The sequence below is a fragment of the Cygnus olor genome, chromosome 7, assembly GCF_009769625.2.
Source record: "Cygnus olor isolate bCygOlo1 chromosome 7, bCygOlo1.pri.v2, whole genome shotgun sequence".
Lineage (NCBI taxonomy): Eukaryota > Metazoa > Chordata > Aves > Anseriformes > Anatidae > Cygnus > Cygnus olor.
Window position 1 is genome coordinate 15,873,346 of NC_049175.1, and position 27,794 is coordinate 15,901,139.

At 44.2% G+C, this 27,794-nt stretch overlaps 1 protein-coding gene across 6 annotated transcripts in view; it reads right to left on the reverse strand.

Annotated features, from left to right (window-relative positions):
* The window catches only part of PRKG1 (protein kinase cGMP-dependent 1), a 466,091-nt gene that overhangs the window by 327,199 nt on the left and 111,098 nt on the right, over window positions 1–27,794 (reverse strand). The window contains exon 1 of one of the 6 annotated variants that reach the window (XM_040562957.1): window positions 13,947–14,088. The exons of 4 other annotated variants lie outside the window; for them this stretch is intronic. In XM_040562957.1, coding sequence (XP_040418891.1) covers window positions 13,947–13,962 — 16 coding nt within the window. In that variant the 5' untranslated portion in view covers window positions 13,963–14,088. Of the gene's footprint in view, window positions 1–9,925; window positions 9,966–13,946; window positions 14,089–27,794 lie in introns of those variants that run through there. One more of the 6 variants, XM_040562961.1, reaches the window with a different exon arrangement.

Genomic DNA, 27,794 nt, shown 5'->3' on the forward strand with positions numbered 1-27,794 from the left:
GAAGCAGGTTCAACATCTGAGGAGGTGGTCTCACCACCGTGACTGACACCAGTGGCACTGGGAGCCACGAAGCATTGGCAGGACAGCTGCAATTGCTGTAGCACTGAATCTCGACATGGCTCAGACCCTCCTGCCATCTCTTTGACCCCTGCCCAGGGACAAGGCTTAGAGGCTGATGCAGTAATTCAGCTGCCTAATGTTTACTCTTGTTTGCCTTTACCTTCCACTGCTGCTCACATATAGCTGTGGAAAATTTCAGGTCCTCATTTTCCATGAGGAAGCGTCTTGAACAGCTGCAGGCCTACAAAGCCTTCCAGCTGCAGAGCTCTTCCTCTGCTTTAGTGAGAAAGAACTAAAAATTTCCAGACACGCAACTCTTAGTACTGAAATGCAAGGATGAAAATGCTGTGTCCATAACAGGCCTGAAACCTCTATGAATGCAGCAGAGAGATGATACCACAAGATGAGAACAGGGTTTTTGGAAATAACCTGCCACAGATTTCAGGTCTGCAAAATTCTAGCCATAGAGAGAAAAGTCAGCCGCAATGAACATTTTCTACAACAGTTTTCTTAAAGTTGAGAATGAAATCCTATGGAAATATGAGGAGCAATCCAAGCCAGAAACAGTTGTGTTGCACAGAACGAATGTCAGAATACTGGGAGATATACCCACTTCATCTGATGGTGGCTCACGCTCATATTTTGCGGCTTTGATTTACAGAGAGCAGCAGGTAGTTGCATTTTGACCAATCACTAATTCTATGTAATTGCTCTTGCTGATAGCAAACAAACAAACATATAAAAAAAAGTCAAAATATACCATCACTCAACATCTAAATGTCAGATTAAACACCAATTAAGAGCCCATCTTTTCCAATTTCCCAATGCAGGTTCTTAACACACATCAGAAGCTGCACAGTATGAAAGCATGGAGTCGGTCTTCCATCATTACATATGAAACAAGAAATTCAAGCCTTAAATTTTTATTTTTTTCTTAAGGTATTTTGGTTTATATTTTGATTTGAAATAATCAAATTACGTTGGATATGTCAGAGTGAAGCAGACTAACTACTGACCCAAGCACGTTATTACTTCACAGTTAGCCTGGATGAATAACTGGGAGCCCGAGTGGCACAGGGAATCACTCGGGTGTACGGGTGTCAGAGGTGACATGGCAACAAGGGTCCCATTGCTGGGCGAGATCAACTGAAAACAATTCTGCAAGCTGAGAGAGGTTTTCCTCCTAAGAAGTTCGTGTTGTTGCTAAATAAAACTGCTTGCTCTACATAAAGAGCACTTATGCTGGCAGAAAGCAATAAACTTTGTAGCTAGAGATGTTTTTCCCTGGCAAATACTATTTCTGCTTGCCAATCAAGTGTATTTTAGTCAACATGCAAGCTAAAAGATATTTTTCATTTCTGTTGTCTTCTCATTTGGAGAATTTTCCAAAGACCAATTTGGAGAAACTGTTAGGTAAATATTTGGTGTACAGAGCATATGTTATAATAGATACAAATAAAAGTATACATTAAAGAAGAACTGACATCAATAGCTGCTTAGCTACTTTGCTGCCTGAAGTGGTATTTCATCAACTGTAGTGTCAAACTGCCTGCAGTCATCTTTAATGGTGAAAGGTTTTTGGTGCCACTGCAGAGTGCAGAAAGGTGCAGACACCACTGCAGAGCACCACAGCTGGTTTCCTCACTAAGCCTGGCTATTTTTACCAAGCTTCTTACGAACTACGACAAGCAAGTTCTGATAATCAAACCTCAGTATTCCCATTTGTGCTTAATTTTGTACAGCAGACCAGGCAGCGATATCATACGCATGCCAACTTCCCGACGAATTGCCCTACATAGCAGGACTGTCTTCCGTAAGTCACAAATAGTCACTGCCACATTTAAAATTATGGATTAAATACTCTGAAAACCTTAGCACAGGTATCCTCCCCAAAGCAACAGGGAACTGAACACACCTAAGCCTTGGCCAAACCTCCAGGAGCAGCTCAGACAGGAACTTTTTGATGTTCACAAAGCTCACAGTAAAACCCCGCACAAGCAAAGCAGGTGGCCCAGGTTGCCCTACCTCTATTTAACTAAATTCCTTGCCTAGGCAAATGGCGCTTACCTTGGTTCTCCTCCGTACAACCACGATAGGCATTTGTGAGAAATGGAATGGAAGGCAATGTGTTGTGAGCCCACATTGAATTTGAGCCTTACTTCAGTGTCTGAGACATCTCCTGCTTTTCAGTGAGGCCTCATCTTTCCTGCCGCGAGGACTCCACTGGCCCCAGGGCAGCTGCACTTCGGAGGTGCTCCAGAAGCTGATTCCTGTGCAAGCACGACCAGGAAAAATAGGAATAGATCTGGACAAAACCTTGGCAGGCTGTTTGGTGTATCACTGAGAGGCATGTTCTGAAGTTGAAAATAAAATGCTGGAACAACATTGTTCTTGTTTTGGTAACGCTGCATTTCAATCACTTGCAATCCCACTGGAGAGCCCTACCAGCACCCTGATGCCTGCACCAAACACCATGGCACAGCCCTCCCAGATGCCTGAAGCCACGTTGTGTGAGCAGGAAAAGCTATCTCACAACGAAACACAGTGCAAGGGAGAACAGATCCAAGGTCTCCAGATTCTTCTGTCCTCTCCATCGTAGCATCCACATCAATCTCATGACTGCTTTGGTTTCACAGGGAAGTTCTCATTAGTCTTTTTAAAAAACTTGTGATAAAATAAAGCAAGGTTACCTACTGAAGGGCAGGCAGTACTGGCATGATAGCCACCTGCTAAATGGAACCCCCAGATTTCATTAACAGCCACACCAGGAGCTGGAATTTCAGAGAATATGTAGGACTCCAGCAAAGCCACGCTCACGATTTTCTCCATTTGCACCCTCCAGTTCATAATTTTGTTTTTCTCTTCAAAGGACAAGAACAGAGTGGGCACGGATTGTGTTTGCTGGATTTCAACATCGATTCATGCAGCATGCAGCTGAGAGACCAGCAGCAGATGTCCACGTTCTTGTTGCTCAGACCCAAAACCAGGAGTCTGGACGTGAGCACTAATGAAAGAATACATCTTTCATCTTCCTGAAGAAATGTGTGACTATTGTAACTGCCTCAGGCCAGCTAAGCCTACTGAGATGATCACTGCACCATGCAAGAGTATTTTCACATGCCTCCTTGCATTTCTGCGCTAATGAAACCAATGGGCAATCAGGTAGGGATGCACCCTCAAATCAAGTTCTGACATTTCTTCTTCTGGCTAGTGACAAAGAGCCCCACCAAAAGAAGAGGCAGTATCTGTCAGGAAAATCTAGCCAGCTTTTCTTTTCCATAAAGTTATTTCTCACTCTTCAATGCATTCAATAAATTTATTAGTAAGCTCAAGTTATTTGATTGGAACTGCTCATTCAACTGATCCCAGCACAGGGCAATTGCAGGCGCGAACCTGAGAGCCTGAGAAGTTGGTCTGCCCCCTCTTACATTGGCCCAAGAGTTTTCCTTTTAAGAGGAGGTATTTGAAACTGGGTCTCCTCATCTTTTGATGGTTTCTGCAGACAGGAGCAGGTGGACACAGTGCTCCCACAAGCCAGCTGGCTGCTAGAAGCACAGCATGACAAAGGACACATCTACCACGTAAGAAGTCTGGAAAACTTGTCCAAGGTTAGTGATTCTCCTCTCCTTGTTTGCATTTTTGCAGGGCTGGCAAGCCAGAGGGAAACAACAGATGGGATTGAGCCTCTGCGCCAGCCACCAGGATGGGCTCACAGGTGGGAAAAGCTTGTCTTGTTCAACCAGGTCTTCCTACAAACTACTGCTGTCGTTGCTGAACTTACGCCTTCCAGTCTTCCTCTGCAGTGTGTTGTTTCCATACTGCCACCGAGATGTTTTTTTTACTGGTCCCATTCCAACCACCCACATCGAACAGCTCTGGTGGATCCTGCAGAAGCGGTGGCAAACAAGGGTGGTCGCCTGTGTTGAAAGCCTACTGATGCCCTACATCTTGTCCAAGGGAAGATGAAGTAAGTAAAGAAATTTAAAACAAAAAGCAAAGAAACAGAGGAGTGTATGTCCTCAGAGATAAAATGGGTGATAGCACATCCAGAGATTGATGAGACTTGTAAAGAGAGAAAGCTCAGTGTATGAGGCAGGTGCCATAAATAAAGGGACAGATAAAAGTTTACTCTGACAGTAAAACACTACCAGAAATGAATACCATTTTGTAGCTCCATGGACCGTGGCTCCTCAGGGAATCAGTCCATGGAAGGTGACCAAGAGAAGCAAGCCTGCTGTTGGCAGGCGAAGGTCATAATAAGAGGTCTAATAGAAAATCTTAGGTCTCTAATAGAAAATCTTAGGTGCCTGCAAATCACAAAAGCCGAAAGCCACAACTGCTGAAGCCTTACTCCGTGTCTGTGCTGCATGTGCCTGCCAAAACCAGCGAGATTTACTGTCAGGAAACTTGTATTTGCTGGTGCCTTGTACGGGATTCCAACAGAAGGGCAGCGGTGTCTGGGGATGGAGGAGGTGTCACTCAAAATAACCACCTCGGCCTCAACCTCGGCCACAGCAGCCTGCTCAATATTTGGACAGGACTCACAAAGTAAGACTGGCTATAACCCTAGCAGGAAGGAGCCCATTTCTTTTTTCTTTTTTTTTTTCCTGGTAGTCCAGGCGAGGCATTTTTAGAGCACTACAGAGGATACATGCAGGCTGAAGCCAAGCCCCCGCATACAAAGGTACGGAATAAAATGCTAATTAAGGGACCTAAATGAAGAGAGGAGAAGAGAAAGAAAACATGCTCACCCCTGTCTAGACTGGGTTTGCTCTCAGAAAAAAGTCATGCAGAACATGGATTATTTTATGGAGTAAGGAAGAGCAGGTCACTGCAAACTGGAATGGCCCGGGATGACGAGGACTAGGCTTGGTGGGTGCCCTTCTCCTCCTGCGAGACTAAATGGGTCAGAGGGGGGTGCCTGGCTTACACTGGGAGGAGAATCTGCCCCAGAAGCCAAAAGGGAGATCAAGGGCTTCATTTCTAGGTATGCCGCCGTAGAAATTAGCAATAAAGCCAACTTGTGGGGGACAATTAGATCATTCAGAGTAACTCTTCCTCCTTTCTTTGCTCTTTGAAGAGAAGTGAAAATAGAAATGCTAAGCTTCCAAATGGATTTCACTTGATGGATATATTGATGTGTTGATCAAACAGAATAATTATTTTTTTTTGTAATAAAAGACACTTTGGCTCAGCACATCATTAACAATTCCCTGATTTTTATTTATTTCTCTTCATCTTCAACAAACATTCTTACTGTTGGTGGCAGTGATGACCACTATTTTTCTAAAATATCCAAACAGAAGATATAAGGAGGTAATCTTTTGCTAAAATTAAAGCAACCTAAGCAGAAGAATAAATACACATGACGATGCTGTCCCCAAAAAGGCAGCTGGATGTGGTCTACAAACCACAGACAAAACCTCCCTGCTAGAGACAGCACGAACCCATCTGCACTGACTTAACGTGAGCTGTGAACGCAGCAGCTTGATGGTTTGCACAGCTGTATCTGCTGACCTCAGGCTTCGCTCACGCAGTCCTTCACCTATGTGCTTCAAAGCCACAGCCGCCACCGCACACTTCAAACAGGTCTAACAGGGGACTCCACAATAACGAGCTCATACGGCCACTTCGTGCTTCAGGACACACACTGCTCCAGTGACAAGATGATGCTTTCATAGGTGTTTAAGTTTGAAATCTGTCTCTTTGAAGACTAAGTACCAACCTGCCATGCTGCACTTAAAACCAGTGTTAACACTGCAGTGCCCGTGGAGACATGTGCCTTAGAAAGCAAAGGAAGACCCAGTAAGGTAAAAATGGCTGTTCTTTTGCTGCTGATAAATGTGTCCACCACTGTGTCGCTCCTGTGTCTAAGAGGGGGCACTGGCAGCCTGACACTCCACCTAAAAGCTGTCAGCAATGCCTAGAGCATCACAAAAAAGGGACTCCAACCTCAAAACATAACAAAGGAAAAAAGTTATAGAAGTCTTCAAATTAACTGAATATTACTCATTCTTTCAGACAGAAGTCAGCCTCACCGTCTGCTTTTATTACTGCAGTACAAACACAGGCTTCTTCAGATGCTGCCATTACACAGAGATTCTTATAACCCAGGCATCTGCAAAACCACAAGTCTTAAAACCAATAGATTCAGCTACAGCTGAAAAAAGCAACAGCTTTTAGCTTCTTTCCTGTACAGCTATGGCTGGCAATATATTAAACATCTTAAGTTGACTATATCAAATGAAATGTTTTAAGTGATGCTCAGTATGTTTTAATGACCTTCTGACTTCAAGCAGGGCACATTAGAAAGACCAGTTTTACCCAAACTGCAGATGGGCTTCACACAGAGAATAAGGTCACAGACCACAGAGAGACTACAAATTCAGAACAGAAAAAAAATAGAAAAGATGTTTTCTACACCAGAGCCTAGGAAAACAGACTCAGGAAATAAACCAAAGACTAACCCTGATTCCTGCAGGCACCCCAACAAAAGCAAAGCCACGGTACACCTGCACGGTGCGTGCTTCTGCAACTGTACCCAACATGGGCTCCAACAGGCTCAGATGCTGTACGCAGAGTTATGTCGAGCTGATGGCCAAGAATGAGCCAGCTACAGCAGAGAGGTTAACCTAGAGAAAAGCAGCAACAGCAATGGAGATGCAACTGTCTTCTCTTCAATATCCCAAGCTTGAGCCAAGATCACCTTAGAAAGGTACTCGTCATTTTGACAAGCAGTTGGAAGCACCTGCATCAATAAGCCATTTCTATCCATCACGTCTATTTGTCTGATCTGGTACTACAACACTTTTACTTAGTGTTACATATACTACAGGTGCTGCATTCAATCTACTTACAGCTTATGCAGAAAAAAAAGAAAAGAAAAGTTACGGAGAAATAGGTGAACTTCCTTTAGGACATATGGAATAAGTTATCAAAGGATTCCTCGTTAAATGTATGCATCTGATATTCACAGGATTTTATTGCATGTGCAACTCCCACTTACTGCTTTGAATTTAATTTGAGCTTGAACCAATTCTCTCATCTAAAACCTTTTATTTTTTGCAAGGCTCTGAGTATGAGAGCGTTCAGATTCAAGCCCAAATCCCCAAAGTTGAGTTGCCCCTGCAAATTTTTGACTGGATGCAAAAAAATTAGTGGTTTTACAGATCCTGATTTGCCTACCTTGCCACCTTCTCAGCTTAAATACAAAAGAGTCAAACCAAGACCCCACGACAATATGTAAGCAAGGTGGCAGCAACCGAGTATACTACGGGCATGTGGCATGCACAGACCCCTCCCCCTGTCTTGATCCCATCCCTTTACAAGGATGCTGTAGAGCAAAGAGAAATCTCAAAACTTGGAATGTTTGGACGAAATTGGAGAGTTCAGACTTAGATGGCACTACTTGACTCCTGATGGGTGATTTGTCATAGACAACAGAGCACGTTCCAGCATACAAAGCCCATCCTCTTTCCTTGCAGAGAAGGAGGAGACTGTCCCTTTTACCTGCTTCCATGCCACAACAGTGGAGGAGCCACTACAGAAGAGGGATAACAGAGAAGGAGCAGGAGAAGCAATTTAAACATCTTTACAACTTTCAATTTTCACCCCCCCATGCCACTTCTCTCCCGCACTCTATTGTAAGGTTAATTGCCTGCCGAATGGCCACTGTGAAGACTTACAGAGCAGAAATAATTTACCTAGGAATTGATGTTCGTGTTCTTCAGCTGGCACCGGAGTCCTTTGCATTTACAGAAAGCATTCTCAAAACACAATAGCAACCCATCAGCTTCCCGAAAATAAGTATGCCAATCCCTGCTATTAATCCACGCCAAATTTTTCCATGATGTAAGCAAGCAAAGGTCTTGTGCCTGGATGTCGGTGCTGGGTTTGGTGGATCCTGATGGCAGCTTTCCAAAGGAAAGCCCATCCCACCGTGTGCTGGATAGTGCAACTGAATCCAAAGCCCAGAGAAGCTGGTTGAAAATGCCAATGAATCCTTAAAGTGAAATTGGAAATTAGAAACTTGCACTAAGCAAATAAAATAGCTAGTACTCGCATTCCCCTCCTCGCTCCACAGAAAATGGCTTTCATGTTGGCTCTTGAGTTCCTCCAGTCATTTCTCTTCCTGCATGTCCCAAATCAAACGCCTGCAACTTAAGCTTGTGCTAAGGCTAATTTACCAGCAAGTGAGGCTGAACAAAATGCCAGATCCCTATGAGAGCTCTCCTTCACGGAGAATCCTGCAAGGGCCCCATGCTGCCCACCACAGCTCTCCTCGGCTGGCTCTGTAGGGAAAGCTAATGAAACCCAAGAGCCCCTGTGGGGGCATGTGATTGCTGAGAACAAGAAAGGACTAAAACCTGCAACTGGGTGGTAATCCCGAGCTGTGATGCCTCTACCAGCACCAAGGGATGCCCAGATGCTAGTGCCCAGCACTGCCGTTCCCAGAGGTACAAGGAAGGCAAGCAGGTCCTGCTCAACATGGACAAATGCAATATGAGTATTTTTAGCACATACATACACATTATTCCATGCTCTTATTTGAAAAGGAGAAGAAAAATTCGTAAGAATTAGGCTTGCCCTCCAATTTGCATCCTCTTCTGGAAATAAAACAACTTCCTCTGCTTGTGAGTGGACACGGGCTGAAGGAAACCAGAAGGTTTAACTGGGGGTTAGATGGGAAATTTGGGGAAAACTACGATAGCAGACACATTCATTTCCTTGTGACAGCAGGCTCAAAAAGTAACAGAGAACTTAATCCTAATACTGATAATAGACCATCTACTACCAAACCATGGAAAATAGCCTTACTTACTGTTTACAGCAGAAATTGTAAAAGAAATTCTAAAAATGAGGAGACAGGAATAACAGTTTTCCAAAAATACTTTCTACTCTTAATACCAGGATATGATTTGACTGACAAAAAAAAATAATGAAACTACTGTCAAGGAGGCTACTTAAATTGCTTGATTGCCTGTTTAAAGGCAAATCAAACCCTGCTGCCTGAAGTCTCCCTCGCTGCCTTCCCTAATGCTAAGCATCATCTTGAGCAGATTTTGTTGGATCTCTCCTTGAGGAAAATCAGAAAAAAAAAAAAAAAAAAAAAAAAACTTTGTTGGCAGAGGTCCTTACGATCCACCTCTGGGACCTCTCCTGGAGTATGCCTTGCCCCAGCTGGATCTGAGTGAGCCTCTTCTTGCCCTGTGACAAAGGCAGACTGCTGGAGAGATTAGGCTTAATTTGCTCGAGGCAGAAATGCTACCTTCAAAAGCAAGGGAGTTATTTCCCACATCCACTGCTACCATAGAAATAAAATCCAAAAGTGAGCATGAAAACAAGAGCTGGCTCTTCCTTACCTATAAGGCTAACGTAACAAGACCCTGCTGGAGGAAACAGGAGGTGACACCGCTGGGGCCACGGCTGACATCCCAAAACTCATACGGTCACCTTGCTGCAGCGACAGCAGAAGACTAAGGGAGAAAGGAGAAATGTCTCCTCACAAACCGTGGGCATGGCGGCTGCGCTCCTTTGTGAGACTGCTCACACCATAAGCAGCTGACAGAGGTTTGCGTTAGCCACTTTACAAGAGCCATGCTCCGAAGAGGCAACTGCCAGATGTTCTACCTCCAGCTTCTAGCGGTCAGAACTGTTTTTTCCCATACCTTAAACAGACTCACACACGTGCATGCTCCCCATGCTGAGTGAAACCAGCTCAGCAGTTCCCAAACTCGCCTGGGAGGACTGGAGCAGGTGCACACTCGCCGCGCCCCTCGCTCCGGCCGGAGGAGATTTCCAAAGGGATGTGGGTGCGTCAGCGGAGCCCGCCTGCCTGCCCAACCACTCACATCAGCATCCTCACCTGCATCCCAGTCACTGAGCTACTTCCAGCCTTCCGCGGAGGGGCATTTTGCAGTTTCTTGCTGGTTTGTGTGTCAGTTGCCTGGGAAACAGCAGAAGGGAGGAACTGCATCAGCTCTGGAGCGCTGGCCGGAGTTTGCTATACAGAAAAAAGGTGCCCAGGCACCAGAAGATGGTTGCACACACGTGTGCATGCATGCATGAGATGGACGATGCCACCTCTGCTGCTGGAGCGGGGCTGGCCCCACATGCTGCCCCATCGGCACTTCTCTGCCCCATACTGCAGGGCCGGCCAGTGGTGATAAAACATTTTAGGGCAAGGCTTAATGAGCAATCAGGCTCTGCAGTCGTTCTCTCACCTGGCTGATGTCTTGCTGCAAGGTGCTCGGCATCAGGCTGCCCATGTGTACACAATACAGCATGCTCTGAATTGTTTATGACTTAATATATGTGATTAATAACAATAAAAGGTTTTTTTTTCTTCATTAGTGCATTTTCCCCCTCTTTTTTATGAGAAGCTCTAATCAGAGCAAAACATAGTGACAGATGGCAGACACTGAAGCCCAGAGGTGAAGAACACACTGCACCGGCAATGAAATTCATGAGACTCATTTACTGGAGCTGTTATACTCCAGAGAGTAGGCAAGTTTGGGATGTCTCCTGAGGACGGAGGAATCCTATTTCATATTAGCATCAAAACAGGTGAGGAAGAACTCAAGAAAGACTCTTTTTCACTAGGAACCATGTCCTCCCCTGTGCCCTTTTGCCAAATCGTTTTCTATGCAGTTTTACTAGCTGCTAAAGCAAACAAAAACATTATTCACCGCAGCTCAGTTCTCTTTTTCCCCAGATATCTATAAGCTTTACAGTGCAACCCAAAGTGTATGTCTCAACACTTGGCTTACCCAGTTCCTTAAAAGGCTGTGATTCAATAAAGCCCCAAATTGGGTTATAGTAATTTACCGAGGGACAGCAGAGTAAAGGGGAAAAATAAGGAAAGAAAAGTGTATCAGTCACCTCTGAGCAGAAAATGGGAGAAGATACTAAAACCTGGCAGGTTCTTCCTTATCTGATTTATCACACGCTGGTTACAAACTGTTTACAAAAGGAAATGTAGTGGTTGAAATTGGCACAAAAAGTAGTGTCCCAGCAGGTCACGTCAAAAATTGCTTGACTGCTAAAACCAGAGCAACCAAAACACTCGCTGTAAGTTAATATTCTATATGCATGAAAAACAAAACGAAACATTAAATTTTCAAGCCTGCATATTGTCACATTTTAAAGTATATCAAAACCATATCTCGATTCAGAAAGGATCCCTCTTCTAGCAACCAGCAAGCTGTCCAGCAGCAATTTAAGGCAACTTCAATGCTGAAAAGATGTTTCCCATTGGTGGATGTTAATAATGGTTTAAAATGCAATTAAGGTGTAGGAACGGGCTGCTATTAAGTTAAACATGGGCTAAAACAATACATCACAGCAGGAGTTACCAGCTGACTGTCCCTCTGTGCAGAAAAACTGCCACAGAAAAGCATTTCAGAAGTTTAATGAAAGAGAAAACTGTCATCAAGTGTGTTGAAAGACAGCACTTCATAGAATTACTTATTCTGAGTGTTAGATACCTACTTTTTCAATTCTCCAGATGCTCACATAAAAGCTTGGCATCACCTAAGCCACCTCTTCCCTTTTCAGATCTCTTCTAGGACACTCCCTTTAATTTATTCCATCAGCTCATCGGACAGCTGTACCTGTCCTTGTGGCTCCCTGGGGATACATAGGGCCTTCACAAGCTTTCTGTAGATTACCCAGCACATAAAGAAACATCTTCCTTCCTCCTTGAAAGGTATGCAATAACTTCTACAACCCTAACCTAGCATTTCGCCCAGTGCTTTCCCCAGGGGCTCGCGAAGGAGCTTCCAACAACCCCGTCAGGTCCTTCTGTGCAAGGTGGTGCTCTCATTGTGTATGGGGTACGTGCGAGGGTAAAACATTCCCATAATTATCAGGCATTGCTCCTGGCATAGCAGTGCTGAAAGGAGCCTCCAGCTTTGCTGTGTTGACGCCGCAGGCAGCAGTCCCCTGCCCTTCCTCCCACCACACCTCAGACACACCTGGCTGCCCGTGGCTGCCAGCTCCAGCTACAGCCTCATCACCTTAAGTCAATGAAATCAGAGACTAAGTCATGCAAGCCACACAATTTACAGGGCACTCCCGTACCTGTAAGGGACAGACATTTAACCAGTGTGAATCCCATGAGAACAGTACTGCAGTACTGCATACAGTTTCGTACAGATACTTGTGATGTGCCAGGCTTCTTCCAAAATCTCCGTATCACTGTTGGAAATGACTCCAAGTGCAAAGGACTTTGACTTGCTAGACACGTACGCTACAGAAGGTGAAATGAAGGCCTATCGTATTTTTTCAACTGCATCGGGGAGTTTTCACCTGTCTCCAGACACTGTTTCACTGCAATGCCTAACTCTTAGCAGCCAGAGGAAGCAAACACTCCAGGCTTCATCAAAAAGCATTGTAATTACTCTTTCTTAGTTCTGATCTAAAATGAAATTAATTGTGATGGAGGGCATCCATTTGCTCTTTGAAGAAGGAAAAGAAAAGTCACATTGGGGGAAGAACTTGACTACAATACCACTGGGTTTGGCTGGCGAGTGTCAGTCCCAAGCTTTGATGTTCCCTGCACACAGCGACAAGACACCTTCCTTAGGAAGCAAAGGGAACAAGTGATAGATATCACACAAACAACAGAAAATGATTCTCTTTGATAACACAACTTCTAAAAGAACAAGAATGTGAGACCTTGGAGCTCCTCCATGACGCTCACACTGTGCAGCACGTGCCACCTGCACCAAAGACTGCATTTGGTCTGAGACAGTCTCGTCAGTGCGGGCCTGAGGGGGATAACAACTCATTTGTCCTGCCCCATCCACAAAAAATGGGATTCTTATAGAGGCAAAGAGTGACAGAAAAGGAGAAAAGAACAATGACACTTGCAATGCATCTCCCAGAGCATATGTGCCACTAAAAATTCATTTTTTCCCCTTATATCTCTCCTGACATCCTCCAGCAGTGCTGGCAAGGCATTAAATCAGCCATGATGAAGGTTTGGGAAATGAAGATATCCAAACCCATCCTCTTGATAAGAAATAGGCAGTCTCTTCTCCTTGCTTTTAGACTATATTTTAGATAAATAGACAGTGGGAAGCCTGGACGTTACCATAAAAAAATCCGGCTAACATCAACACCTGCGACAACCTGCCTTTTGCATCAAGCGCTGCTCAAAAGGAGAAGTGGAGAAGCAAAGCCAGATTCCCTAGTGCTGCTGAGCCTCACGTAACTTAAGCCCTAGCTTTTTCTGCTGAAATCAGTTTGCTATGATGTGTTTTGTTAACGTGAAAAATAACCCAGACAGCCCAGTAGGATGTTTTATGGCAGAGAGCACTGGCATTTCCCACCACTGGTACAACTTGCGTGTACACCAGCCACTACGCAGCAAACGCAACAGGCACAACTCGTCACATGAGCCAAGGAGATGGCGCTGTCCCAGCACCCCATGCTTTGCAGGGCATGGCATTTGTAAATCAGCAAACTGTTTTTGTCCCTTTGAGTTTGGCCCTGCAGCAGCTGGGCACCAGCAGCACTGCTGGGAAGAGCTGCTCGCAGGATTAGAGGAGAGCCTCACTAAAGGTCCCCTGCCAGTTTTTGAAATATAGATGGTGTTAACTCACATTTCTTGGCTGGTTCGGAACTGGTAATTGCTAAAGCTGTTCAGCATTTCCTACTCCATTTGTGCTTTTAGGGACTAAATACGGTCACCAGCAGCAGACACTGTCTGTAGAAATATCCTCATCAGCCACAGGTGCCCAAGGAAGTGTGAGAAAGTCTTCCACGCACATTAAAACTCACCCCATTTCCTCCTGAAGATATGTGCAGGAAAAAAAGCCCTCCCCAAGCAGCACTGCTAATTAAAACCCACATAACTGAAGTTGCAGACTGCAGACACTCACCTTGGCTCCCAAACATCCACGCACAGGCATAATGCGCTTCCCTGCGGCTAGAAAGGCTGGAACAACTGAATTACCCCAAAACGCAGCTTTGGAAAGAAGATCCAGAAGAGCTAGATGTATTTTAAAGACCTATTTACTCAGTCATCTTAACGATGGACCTACCAGAGCAGCTCCAATACAGACCATGATGCCATTTTAGAGGATGCAGCTGTATCACCAGGTGCCCCCTATTGCATTTCAGATGAGCACGTTTGTTAAATAAAAACTTCTCCACCAAATTTCTACTCCTCTTCTCAACACCACACTGTACCAACCAAAAGCCTTTCAGCGCTGCCAAGAAGTTGACCATCACTATCACAGGGCAAACAAACCCAAAGTGACACATTTTTTATGAAGAATAGAAGAGAAGGAAGGGAAAATCTTTCCCGAAGGGAAGCTTCACTGTCTGAAGGCTTTTTAAACAAATGAAGCAAAATAGTTAAAAATGCCTGCTTTCTTGAGCAGGACTCTGCTGTGCTTCAAGCTAGAATTCCACATTGAATGTTTTTCACATGCTGCTATTATTTCTGTTCTCATATACAAAAAAAAAAAAAAAAAAGTTATTTTCCTGATACTGAACATTTGGAAAACTCTAAAAATACTATTTTGCCTTGCCGGGACATCGTATTTCAGGCTGTGAAGCAATTTAAAGACTGCCTGCAACAACTCCGTCTAAACCATTGCCTTGAGATGTCTTTATATGTCTTCTGCTATTCTCCTGCATGTTAACTTAAGACAGCTTATAAAACAAATAAACCAACCCCCTTACAGTATCCGTGGCTGCTACAGAGGCCACTCTGGGATCGCAACCTTCTGTCCATGCATCTCCCAGGCACTTTACAACCCAATCCCCAACATTTACAGCTTAGGAGTCCCGACCACATTTACTCTATCACTGCTGCCTGGTTTGCACCGAGTGCCTGGGAGCAGACCCCTGGATTTAATTGCTCGGGGCCAGCCACCTGAAGCCAGGGGAGGGCCATGAGGAGCAGGGAGCGCTGCACGCCTTGGATGACCTTACGTGTGGATATGAAGCCCATGGTGCTGAAGTGCACCTACGAGGCAGAGCTAGAGCAGGAGCTGTGGCGGTGGCGAAGCTCTGCAGCGATTGCTTGGTGCAGCTGAGAAGGCACAAGAGTTTTTCATCCGTGCTCCTTTCAGAGGGCTTTGCATGACTTACCTCCACAGCACCCACGTATGGTATAATTCTTGCAAGGCTGCATCACATTAGGTTACCAGTCACGTCCAATCTCAGCTATTGTACCAGAAAACTATCGGCACAGCCAGCAAAGCAAGCTGACGCTGTTGGGACAGAGATGCTCAAACCTCGCTCTCACCAGCAGCACAGCTTCCTCGCCTTTGCTGGGGAGACCCTGCCACATCCAGAAACCACGAGTCTTCATGCAAATGCAAAGTGTTTTCTAGCATCAGGCGGCCTCTCATGGATGGGGAATAAAGGAAAGAAGCACGAACACGATATCCCCACTTATACAAGACATTCACGCTCCACGTCAAACCCAGGACAACGCTGCAGAGGCTGTATACAAACCAACCTGCTGCCAACACTGCCATTTTCCTGCCCCAGACCACACTTGCTCCTTTTGAAGAGCAGATGGAAAAAATCCATTTCCAATTAAACTGATCATTGCATTCACTTTAAAAGCAACTCAAAATAGCATCATTAGCTTCTCAAATAAAGATACCTTGAAATAACAAGCCCGCTGTGTACCTCTTGCCAGAAACAATAATTTTTCTTCTTTAACTAATTACTTATTTAAGTCCAGACCTTCTTCCACCTACACTGAAACACTCACATAACTGTGAAAGCTTTCCAGGAGGTGTGGGTTGTTGTTTTTTTTAGAAACTGGCTTGTATAAGCTTTGTTGCTTTGTTATGCATATCCTTAAATGAGCTTGATAATAAAAACAAATAGAACTAAAGGGCGGTTCTGAAATTTGCTTTATCTTGCAGTAACATGGTCAGGTTTTTCTTCAGGTTCTCCAAGAGGCTGCCAAAAGCCTTCGTGAGCAAAGGTGGGGGCCAGCAGCCAGAAACACATCTCAATGCCACAGCTGCTGCAGGACTTTGCAGCCGAACCCCTTCCATGTCCCCGGGTGCTGCAGCAATTGCCTGCAACGAAAATCAGCAGGACCTCCTGCAGATGGATGTCCCTGTGGCATGAACCCAAAACACCCCAGTCCTCTCTGGGAGAAGTTTCTTACTTTTCTCACGGCCAAGGAAGTAAAAAGTTGCTCCAGCAATTCCTGTCTGCAGAATTGGATAAACAGTTTGCATCGACAATTGCCAAATATGCAGGAAGAGAAAACTATCTGATTTCTTTTCCTTATGTGTATCGAGATGGAAACGCATCAGTAGGAACCAGCAGCAAAAGCCTTCAGTGCTCTTGCATGGACAAGGCGAAGCTGTGGCCAGCCAGTAAGACGGGCACGCCAGCTCCTAGCGCATTCCAGACGTGGATATTAATGAGATGCTCACCTTGGGGAGCTGAGCTCACCGAGCTGTACCACGAAGAACCTTCATTGATCTCTCCTGTCTGAAAAGCAAACTGACACCAAACTCCCGGCTCGCTGTGGACAGACTTTTAGCTGCAATGAGAGTAACTTGAGCGGACATCACAGCGTTTGGTGCGCGACAAGAGGCATTTCCAAGGGAAGACACCAGTTAAACTCTTATGTGCTCGGGTGCTCCATGAAGATGCCGACCAAAAGCTACATGTTTTAGTGTATTTTCAGGAGCCGGTGGGATGAAAAATGCCTCTCTCTGTATTTGACCAGCTGAAGACAAGCCGTGGTAGGAGCCAACATCTAATTTTCAGTTCTGCTCCCTGAGTGTAAGCCAGCGTTGGACCCTAACCTCAAACACAGCAGTGTAACTGAGTAATGCCATGACTCAGGGGCTCCAAACAGGTGCAGGACCAGCACCAGATTGTCCTCAGTAGCTTTACCTTTGAGAGGTAATTTAAAATTACTATTTTGCAATAAGCTAACACTTTATATGCTCCCTAGCAGAAGAAAGAAAGTAGTTCACAAGGAACATACTTGGACTAAAATTAACAGCAGTGCTTTGGTCGTATCAAACAATCTGGAAACAGTTGCTGTGTGTTACTACCTACAAAGCTGCAAACTTTTTTTTTTTTTTTTTTAAATGTCAAGTGCTTGCATGAATGCTTCCAGAAGGAAATCAGGAGGAATGGGGTGAATATAGGTGGAAGTGGAAGGTTTGGGAAAGCACAGCAAAACACAAAATGCTTCAAAACGATAGCTAAGAATCAGATTTGGGGCAAAAGCCTTTTGTGCTTCCTCAAATGATTTAAGAAAATGCACAGACAAGAGTATCTGTATTTTATGCCTGTTTCCATCAAAAAGCTGTTACAGAATAGCCAGAAAGAGTAATGTCAGAAAAACACAGTGCTGATCCAAATTGTGCCCACAGAATTACGGGCTGTTAAAAATAAATCACAGTCACCTTACTAGTTGAGCAAAATGATCTTTGTAAATGAAGGTAGGAAAGACGTGTTTCAAAGCCATGTAACAGTAATGGGTAAAAACAGCGAAGGCCGTTAAACAGCAAAATGAAGGGGGGAAACCATAATTAGAACCAAATCATGATTCGGCTCTCAGCGAAGATTGAGAGTTCCAATTAATTCTTAAAAAAAAAAAAAAGAACAAGTGAAACTGCAGGATCTGTTGCTTGCACAAGATTTCACCTCTTCTGCTAAGGTGCAAATTCATGTTTTTGTTTTTGTTTTGTTTTTTATTTTTTTGCAGATGGCAACAATAAACTGGCAACAGACACTGTCCCGTAATGCTCCACCAAACGCCAGCTTTGAATGGCATGGAGATGAAGAACAGTTTTGTTTAAAAAGAAATATTAGAACAAGAACATTTGGGCTTCCTGCTCCACCGCTATGCTTTATTAAGAAACCCCGCTGCTGTCCCAATTCAGAGAGCTCGGCTTCGCCCCAGGTCTGACACTTGTTGGATTCAGCACTACTCTGAAACTGCACCCTGCCCAGCCGTGCTGGGAGGCAAGGGAACACTGATGTTTTGTTTTCCTGGAGCCCTTAGGGGGACACGGCAATCCCCTCCAGACAGGACACAGCGCGTTTCTCCTCTACCCCCCGGATCACCTGCTAAATGCAAACAGCAGCTCAAGTAGAGGGCACCGTGCTGCACCAAGATGTGTAATGGCAGCGAATTACCCAGAGGAATAACAGTGATGCTCAACAGAGATGAAACCTACAGTAACAGGCAAAAGGAGCCGTCACGAATTCACTCCTGTCTCTCTCTCTTCTCAGAGTATTCAGATATATTGGTCCTCATAGGGTCCAGCCACAAAGCCCCTAGGAAGATTCAGTTGCCAAGCTCCAGCCACGAGAAACGAAAGGAAGGGGGGCTTTGGTACCCGTTATTTACACAACTAGAAAGGAACATGTTCTCTTTCGCGGTCACGTGCATCCATTGCTCCAAAGTAATGCTCTCATTTTCTCCCTGAGAAGCTGGCTGCATCAGTTATTCACACAGTCAGGGTTCATCGGGACGTTATGATTAGTTTCATTTGGAAACTTTTATGTTACATCCTAAAACACACCACAAAAAGCTCTACCAAACAGTTCCTATCAAATTCCAGCTCCCACGCTTCAACTTGGGGATCCACAAGCCAGCTTTTTCCGTCGGGCACCGCTTAAAGGAACATTCAGACCCATCAATGCACACCACTCAGTCACTTCTGCAAACAGAGCTTAATGAATGCTGTTAACAAATAAAAAACGAAGAAAGCAACTGGTAAGGGAATGGGGCTCCTTGGGTTCCAAGTGGTGCGTGGACGTAATGATTAACCTTAATGACTCTATGACTTCTACTGAGACATATCATTGCCATTAAATGTACACAATCCTCCCCCAAAACAACAACTGGCATACAGCCAGCTCAGCTTCATCTTGACATCATTTTATTAAATATCAAAATCTTCATGCAACATCACACCTCCCTTACCTGAAACACACTTAGATGTTTTCAGCAATAGCCAAGACCCAGCTAAATCCCCCAAATTCAAGATTTCTCCCCCAGAACAGTATTTTAATGTTCTAGAAAGGCAGACCCAAGTCTTCATGCAGAGTTGAGTGGGGAAAAAAAATGTAATTTGCTGAAAAAAAATCTAGGAGAAATTGAATTCCAGATCAAAAGAAAAAAGTGAAAGCTTTAATTTTCATCAGGAAAATGAAGTAGAAGCCTTTATTTCAATGATAAGGTCAGTATGAAAAAGTACTTTAATTTGATAATTTCAATTCATGCTATTTTAAATACAGAATGCTTAATAGCCTACTAAAATTATAACAAATGTTTGAGGTTTGTTTCTGGATATACTATGCTATGGAAGCAAAGTGACTCAAAGCAAAGAATCCAAAATGTGATGCTCTCTACCTTCTATAAAGAGAACATTTCGACAATAACAAAACAATACAAGCTCTTACTTTACATCACTTGGACTTCTCCTGTTGCAAACATAATTAAGTGTGCAACCTATGTTCTTGTGAAAATTGTACTGATTGGTCCAAATTATTTATTGTATGCTAGGTTGATGCCCTTGAAATAACTGCAACAACAGCTTTATCAAGCTTCATGTAACAAGAAAACTTTCCATCTGCGCCTGATGAGTTGCACAGAGAAAAACATGACAGTTTTTATAGCCAAGAAATGCTCGGTGTCCCAGCATGGCAGCACTATGTGACCTTGACTGGGACTTGCTCACACCAACACCTACAGCCAACGGCAGCAGGGATTACATGCAAAACCCATCAGATACTGACAGCAGATTATATTGCTAATGAGAGCAGTTTTGACTCATTTACCAAAACACAGCAGGCAATACTGCACCCTGTTAGAGGAAAAGAAAAGTTGTCCCAGGAACGACACTTGGAGTGCAGCCGAAACCAACACTCCCTTCTCCCTGTGATGGCAGGAAGAAAGTAACTGCTCAGAGAGAGTTTGGAAAATGAGATCTCACCAAAAATCCATCCTTTCTGTTAGCAACATATTGACCTTGTTACCATGTTTGGATTTTACCTCTTTTTTAACTCATAGAGCAGCACTGATTTAAGAATGAATCACTGGGAAATCTTCAAAGGGCCGCAACGATCTACTACAAATTTACACTCTGCTTTAATCACAAGTGCCAGAGTGCTTCCTAGTGATGTTTTCAAATTATTCTGGGTGAAAACAGAGGGGGATCAAAGTGAACAAACAACAAAATCTCCCCCAAAACCACAGTTTTCCAGAGGCTGCATTTGCTGATCACATTACGTCCTTGCTGGGTACAGCAAGCAGCCCCTGCTTGCTGCATCAGAGGAGAAAAACACCTCATCAGGAGCTTTAACTGCTAGAGTTAAAAACCATCTGACCTATTAGAAGTTGACTTACTGTGCTTTTAAAATACCTAAACGCATTTTGGGAGCATGACATGCGAGCTACTGGTGATGGAGAGAGCACAGCTGCACATGGGCAGAGCAGGCACAAGGTTTCTGCAAGACTTGGGGGGTGCCCACCACAAATCCTACTGCTTCCTGGTAGTCACTTGGTACTGAAAGAAAAAAAAAAAGCAATCAAACCTGTCAAAAAGTAGTAAACTGACACTGCAGGGCTGATGCTTTTCAATACAAACATGTCACTGAATCATCACGGTGGCCTCCGCGAGAGCGCATACAAAACATCAGGGCAGCAGGAGAAATACGGCCACAAGAAGCTACTGATAACCACCCACAGATCCTGTTGGTGTCTTCTTCCCTCTGGACACGAGTTGGATCAGCTTGCCCCACAGTATCTAATTAGTATTTCTGGCCTTCTGATTAATTGTTACTGTTTTGTCCAGCTTATGCTCACGAGAATAAGAAAGTTCATTCCACTGATTTAATTAGAGAGACAATGTTGGAAGCACATCAAATTTCTCAACTTTGCCTAGTTAGGTTACAATTACACAGTTAGAAATAAGATGGGTATTTCTGATCTTCAAGTATTTGTTGCAAAACATTTACTAGAAAAGCTTTTTACAGCTTTCATTGTGTATCTGTTGAATCAAATGCATGCATTACTCTGAATTAAAACCTACAACACACCAAAAGCTGCGATCACTTGCAATTCTCTTCACATTTTTGTACTATTTTGACACTGAATTTGCTAAGACGCAAGTAAAATGTATTTCCTAATTCGAAACTATTAAATAAAAGACATTTCTCTATATCAGAAAACTTGCCGGGAACATTCCTAAAGATACAAAAGGACCCTATAGTAACATCTCTTTTTGTTTGCTGGTTGTTTTTTATAGGAATGGAGAGGATTTGATCTTGCAACAATTGATGTACTGTAGCTAAATTTTGGATTGAATTCTTACCAAGATCTGTTTTCTTCTTAGTTCTTTGTCTACAAGTGCAGGGAAAGAAATCCAGACAGTAAAAAAAAAAAAAAAAAAAGTGTTACTCATTTGCAGGCAAAAAGAAAAGAAGACAAAGGTTTAGCTACCACAGTTTTTCAAGAGAACAGATGAAAAGAAGAAAAATCTTTGCACCGACACTTCAGGAAATCAGCTCTGTAAAATAAAAGGATCTGAGCTGACTGGGTTTGTTTTTTCCAGGCTACACAGCACCTATGACAAAAGCTCCTGCAGAAATAAGGGGATGATCCATTTATCTGAAAGGAACAGAAAATGCCATATGCTACCATCTCCAGATGATTACACGAAGAGCATTTTCCTTTGTCAAGAGGATCAAATAACTATATGGTTGCATTAGATAGTTAATGCATAAATAACTACAATAATTTTGTACAGCAGTTAACTTGAAAAGCTGCGCCTGCACTTACGTGGCTATAGTATGGATGGATGGATGATTTTATACAAGTATATAGCCAAAATGCTGCTGAAGAATATACTGCACAGACGCTGCTGATTCAGCCCATTAATAAAGTATATATTCCTGATTCATTTGTAACCCAACCTGTCATTTCTTTTTATGACTACCATATCTGAATTCACTTTTAGCCTACTTCTTTTAAAAATACATTCCAACGCCTGTCTGGCACATATATTTGAAGTTTACAAGAACATATTTTAAATAAAGAAATCTGAACATTGAGAATAGAAATAATCTATCAAATGAAATGTGAATGGAGGCGGCAAGAAAAATAGCCCACAAACCTTAACATCAAAACCACTTCATTTGAGGGGTCGGCTCTCCTGCTTTTCACTCCATTTGCTTTGCTTTGCTAAACATCAATCTTAGACAAGTAAAAAAGCAACACTCGAGAAGCAGGTTGCAGTGGTATCAGCACAATCCTCACACGATAGAAATGAGGACAATTCCTAGGATTTCAGGGGCCCGTGGTGAACGGGCGGACATCTGCTCTGCGTGCCCTGGGCAAAAGCAATGTTTCCTGCTGCTCGGGCCGTGGGCTTAGTCTGAATTGCCATTGCTGGCCCTAGACATGTCACCTCTTCAGTTTTCAGAAAGGCAAAGCCAGAACTACAAAACTATTTTGCAGCACGAGAAGTGAATTCTCCTCACGCTCCTCTTAGGGTTTATTTTTCTTAACCTTCAGACAGAAGCTAAGGACGTAATATTCCTGTCTAAAATACTTAAAAACAGGAGCAAAGCAGCAGAAATGGAAAAATATTTGTCAGTGCTGGATCTAGGAGGTCAGAAAGAGTGACATAATGACAGATTGCTGCCACTCTTGCTACCCACATGCTCATGAAAAAGGAAGACAGGGTAAAAGCTGTGACTTTTGTTACAGAAAATGCACTTTGCACAACAAACAACAGAAATTTATGTTTCATAGCTTGTTTTATATTGAATTCCTGTTCCCAAAAGCATGCAACCTCAGTATATCCCTGTAACCACAGGGGATGGTGAAAGGCAGGAGGGAAGGAGATGGGACATTCTGGCCAGCCTTTGAAATTACACCAACTTTTTAGGGAACAGGGAAATGCCATAAAAGGTAGACACCAAAAGAGAGGTTTACAGCCACAAGGTTATATCCCCAGGCATGAGGAACATGCGATATCCTAGTAAGTAACGGGGATGTCCAAACCATCTGGAGGACTCTTGCACATCTGATGCAAACCCTGTCTCAGAGAGATGGTACGCTTTCTCAGGGAGTCACACTGGACAAAACCAAGCTATGTTCTACTTTAAAGGTGATTTTCCAAAACCTGCCCACTCACCCAGCTAATTAACCCAAATGGAGACAAACCAGTGGAAACCAGCAGAGTAAAAAAGGTTTTCTCCCCATGCTTTTTTGCTGACACGAATAAAACAGTGCAAAACTCTTTAGAGAATGGCTTCTGAGGGATCAACAAATACCAGCTGCTAATGAAGCGTGTCGCTTCAGCTGTCTCATTGCCTTATGTTCAAGGACCAGAATGACTGCAAACAACTCCTGCGTGCAGGCTGAGAGGAGCGTTATCGACAGAGGCAGGACACACACACGGAGCTGACAGCAGCTTCCTTCAGCATAGGCACAACAGCACTAAGATACTACTAAAACCAAAGCAGAGATGAAAGAAACATAGGTACATTTATGCAGATTATGCATCGTCTGCAATAGCCTTTCTTTTTGGCAGTAAGGACAGAGCAAAGCTTGCTGTTGTTGATTCCCTTGGATTTAAAGGAACAAGTAGGCAGGTCCAGAAGGGGATGGCAAATCCAGGGAGGAAGTCAGAGGGCAGGCAGTAAATACTACAGAAAAGAAGAGCAGGTGAGCCCTGGACAGGAGGAGAGCACGGTCTTGCTACAGCCTCACCCCAACAGCTCAGAGGAAAGAGAACGCTCCCCCTTCACCCAGACCCTTCTCCTTCCACCAAGAAAAGCAACCTGTTCTTGCACGATGTACTTTGGTTTCTGCTCTCCTCTAGGGTGAAAAGGGAAGAAAAACAGGTTTTCCTCATAACCTGGGAAAAATTAATACAGATTTATATTTGACCTCCATGTCTAGTCCCTCGTAGTTTCCCCTTCCTTAAGCACCCTAAGAGCTGAGACGCCTTCAGCTGCAAACCCATCCTGAACTAGAAATCCAGATGGTTTCAAAAACCCTGGTGGGAAGAAGGCTCCTAGGACCTCTGAGATGTGCACAAGACGCCAGCTAGGGCCAGAAACCCCTGAGCACCTCGGAAACGCGATGCCTGCAGAGCCTGCATCAGCCAGTCACTGACAGCAAACACAGCACCCAGACCTTGAGCAAACTAGTTTGCAAGCTCCCATCTCCACCTGCTTTTCAAAAAGTCATGTTTCTCATGGTATTTTGTCAGTCGTTCAAATGGACAAAAGGAATACTGTAACGAGGAAGGCAAACTCTGCCCTTCCACACAGAGCTGGTGCGAACACAACCTCCACTTACTGTTCATGAGCCACAGAAGGCTCTTTGCTTGCGAGGCCACCAAAGACATGAAGATACTGCTTTTTTTAAACATTTCTTTTAAAAGCACCACATGACAATGTGTGCCAAGCTGCAAAAATGATTACTAGTTCTTATTATAAAGACCAACCTTTTCCTGGAGGGTTTTTTGTTTGGTTGTTTATTTCTAAGTAACCACAAAGCTACTGTTTCTACTCTAAGCCAAAAGAATTGGTGTCAGAATAAGATCAACATTTCTGAAGGCTTTCTCTGGATCTCCCAAGGATAAACACTTCACCTAGTTCATATAAGGAGCTTAATTTTTCTGTTTTTTAATCTGCCTCAAACATACAGCACTGTGATACTGCTTGGCACAGTGCAGACAAACAGAATTGCTAAAGTGATATATTTCTGTGCAAATACTTGATTACTGTACGGGTAGGGAATTTGATTTCTTTCTCTCTGTGGATGCACTCTATATTTAGATGCCGTTCTATGGCTTCTTTGGTTTATTTGATTTCCTTGGTGAACAAATGTATTCAATGCAGGTGGAAGTAAACATCCCCAAAACCAAGCCCTGCTGCTCATCTGCCAGCTCTGAATAACCCCCATGCCTGGGGGTTATTTGCCCACAGACTTCCCCTGGGAGAAGGGGACAGGGGTGGGGGGGACTCTGCTGGAAAATCAATGGGAAAGCATCAGCAAAAACAAACTTCACAAAATCACGTTTGCTCACCCCAAAATTAGGCAGGCAGTCTCCCAGAGTGGGAATGTTTCAAGCAGACAGCGCTATCTGGAACGTGGAACATGTTTTACACAGCTTCTTCGTTTCCCTAAAGCCATTTGAAGCGGTTCCGCAGCGGCGCAGCTGATGAAAATGCATGCCGTGTCACGCTGCACGCCGGAGCCTGCCCAGCGGGTGCTCCCAGCACGCAGGGCTGGAGAGAGGCAGCACCGCCGGGACGCAGGAGGTTGGCAAGAGCCGAGGAACCGCCGCTGGGTTTCTCCAGGGAGCCCTCATCAGGTTTCTGCCAAGAGCAGGTGTCTGTGAGCACGCACACATACCTCAGCTTCCTAACACATACTGAAGTAGCTCTGTCCTCACTTCCAAGCCTTAGAAACCCTGTTTTCCTTGGAACATCCCAAATTTTTACATGGTGACATGACACTGGAAAAGAGCATATGTTCTCCAGAAAGATGGGACTTTCTGCAGAAATCAGCATGATTTAAGGACTGGGGGGGGATGCTCACCTTCCACATATCACAGCCCAAAGCACTACACCAAATTCTATCAGTGAACAAAACACATCAGCAACTCGAGAATTTCAGCAAGAAAGGAACTGACAACGATTTTAAGCTGAATTAGTGTACCTGTGCACACCAACACTGTAGTGTGCAGCTTGCATATGCATGTAAATCAGCCACCAGCAAAGACGCAGCTCTGCACCTTGCAGAGGCCAAAGTAAGAAATGCGTATTTTTGGGAAAAGTGAGAGAAGCACTAGAAATGAGGCCTGACATCCCCACCCTGTCTGCGTGGAGGCAGGCGGGTGGGTGGGAAGTGCCAGAAGGTGACAAATGACAGTCCCACCGGGTAGCCACAAGGTGCTCAGTGCTTCCTGGGCACAGGCGAAGCCTTTCTGCTGCTTGCAGTTACTGTGTGAGCACCTCACACTCGACTGCTGGCTTCCCAGCTGCGAGTCTTCCCAGTGCTCAAGTGCCTGAGCTCTTACACGCAGTATCTGAAGTGACGGTGGGCAGCAGCGCCGTCTGGAAGGGCGAGGAAGCAATAGCATCACACAATGACAGCAGGACAAGAGGAGGAGCAACAGCTCGCTCCTCTTTGAAGATGAGGCCACACAAACCAAAAAGCCAAAATAAATGTTCTATGAATACCACTCACTAATTATTGCCCAATGGATATTTCTTCCCCACACATCAGCCCACACACAGGCTCAAAAAAATTAATAAGATTCCTGGACAAGAGAAAAACCAAGTCTTTTAGACAAGGGTTTCCTTCTCCCCACCACTGGACGGACACAGACTTTCCGTGACAATACAGGAGAGCCATTTCCACTCCCCCAGCAAAGCAGGAAGAAGGAATGAGTTTCTACTCAAATAAGAGCACTGAAGAACTTCTTTGGGGCACATGTATATATATGTGTGTGCATATACATGTATGTCGATGCGCTGGAAGAGCAGCACACCTGGCTTTGCAACCCATCTCCTCCAATGCTGGAGGAGGAATGAAGATCGGACCTTGCTAACCTCTGTGCCTCCATTCAAGCTGCAGCCATCAGATGAGCTTTATGCTACAGCTGTGTGTAAGCATCTGCAAGGTTTGTGGCCGAGGTGCCGTAAAGCTCCTCTGTCGCTGGCGCAGCTCTCTGTGCTACAGAGCAGTTCCCAGCAGGGCTCCAGACCAAATACAATGCAAGTGAAAGGGCAAAAAAGAGCAGCTCAGTGATGCAACGGAGCTCTTTTCTAGCATACTCTTACCACACTGCAGAAGTACACCGATCTTGGGGATTTAAACCCTTTAAACCCACTAGCTCCCAGAAAGCACATCCAAAAATACACATCTGAACCCCACGTCACCTCCGGAGGTAATTCCTTGGGCTTGCCGAATAACTGAAGCACAGCGACTGGCCATGGTGGGAAGCAGCAGTGCAGCAGGGCTTACTGCTGGATTTCATCCAAACCGAGAGTTTCTACGGGAAGGTGGAGGTCTTGCATCTTAGAACGCTGGCCAATGCATTTCATTTTAGCTTGTTTTGGAAAAGAACACTTCAATCCTTATCCAACAGTTTAGGAAAATTGCATAAAATATGTACACAATTTTAAAGTCTACAGTGCCTCAAAAATCGCTGAACTCCATTTTTTTCCCTAAAAAATAACTTTCTTGAAAATTTTTGATCTTGTTCTGGTTTGCAATGAAGCAGAGTACAAAACCGCAATGTCTCCTACAAAACACAACACCGTGTCTCGCACGGGCCTTTGGGCAATGAAAGCTGAAGACAGAGGAGGGGATAAACATAACAGCATGCTGGTAAATCTTATTCTGACTCATTTGTTGAGTCTTCAATGAAGCAAACCCAAAAGATGTGCTCCAAGGTACAAGTATCCCTATTTATAAAATCTCATGTAATGGGGGAAACCTGGATATTGCTGCTGGAAAAAGGGACTGGTTCTGCTCCACATCCCTGTGGTTTTCTGCTAGGCCTTCATTGCATGATCTCATTTCAGGATTATTATTGTTATTATTTTGCTTAACATGATGAAAGTGGTTAGGTCCTTCTGAAAAACAAACCAGCTGGGAAAAATACCCTTAAATGGTTATTTCCAAAATAAGGTTTGTAGGTAGATTGGAACTGAAGCTAAAGGCACGTAACACCCCTAAAATAAGC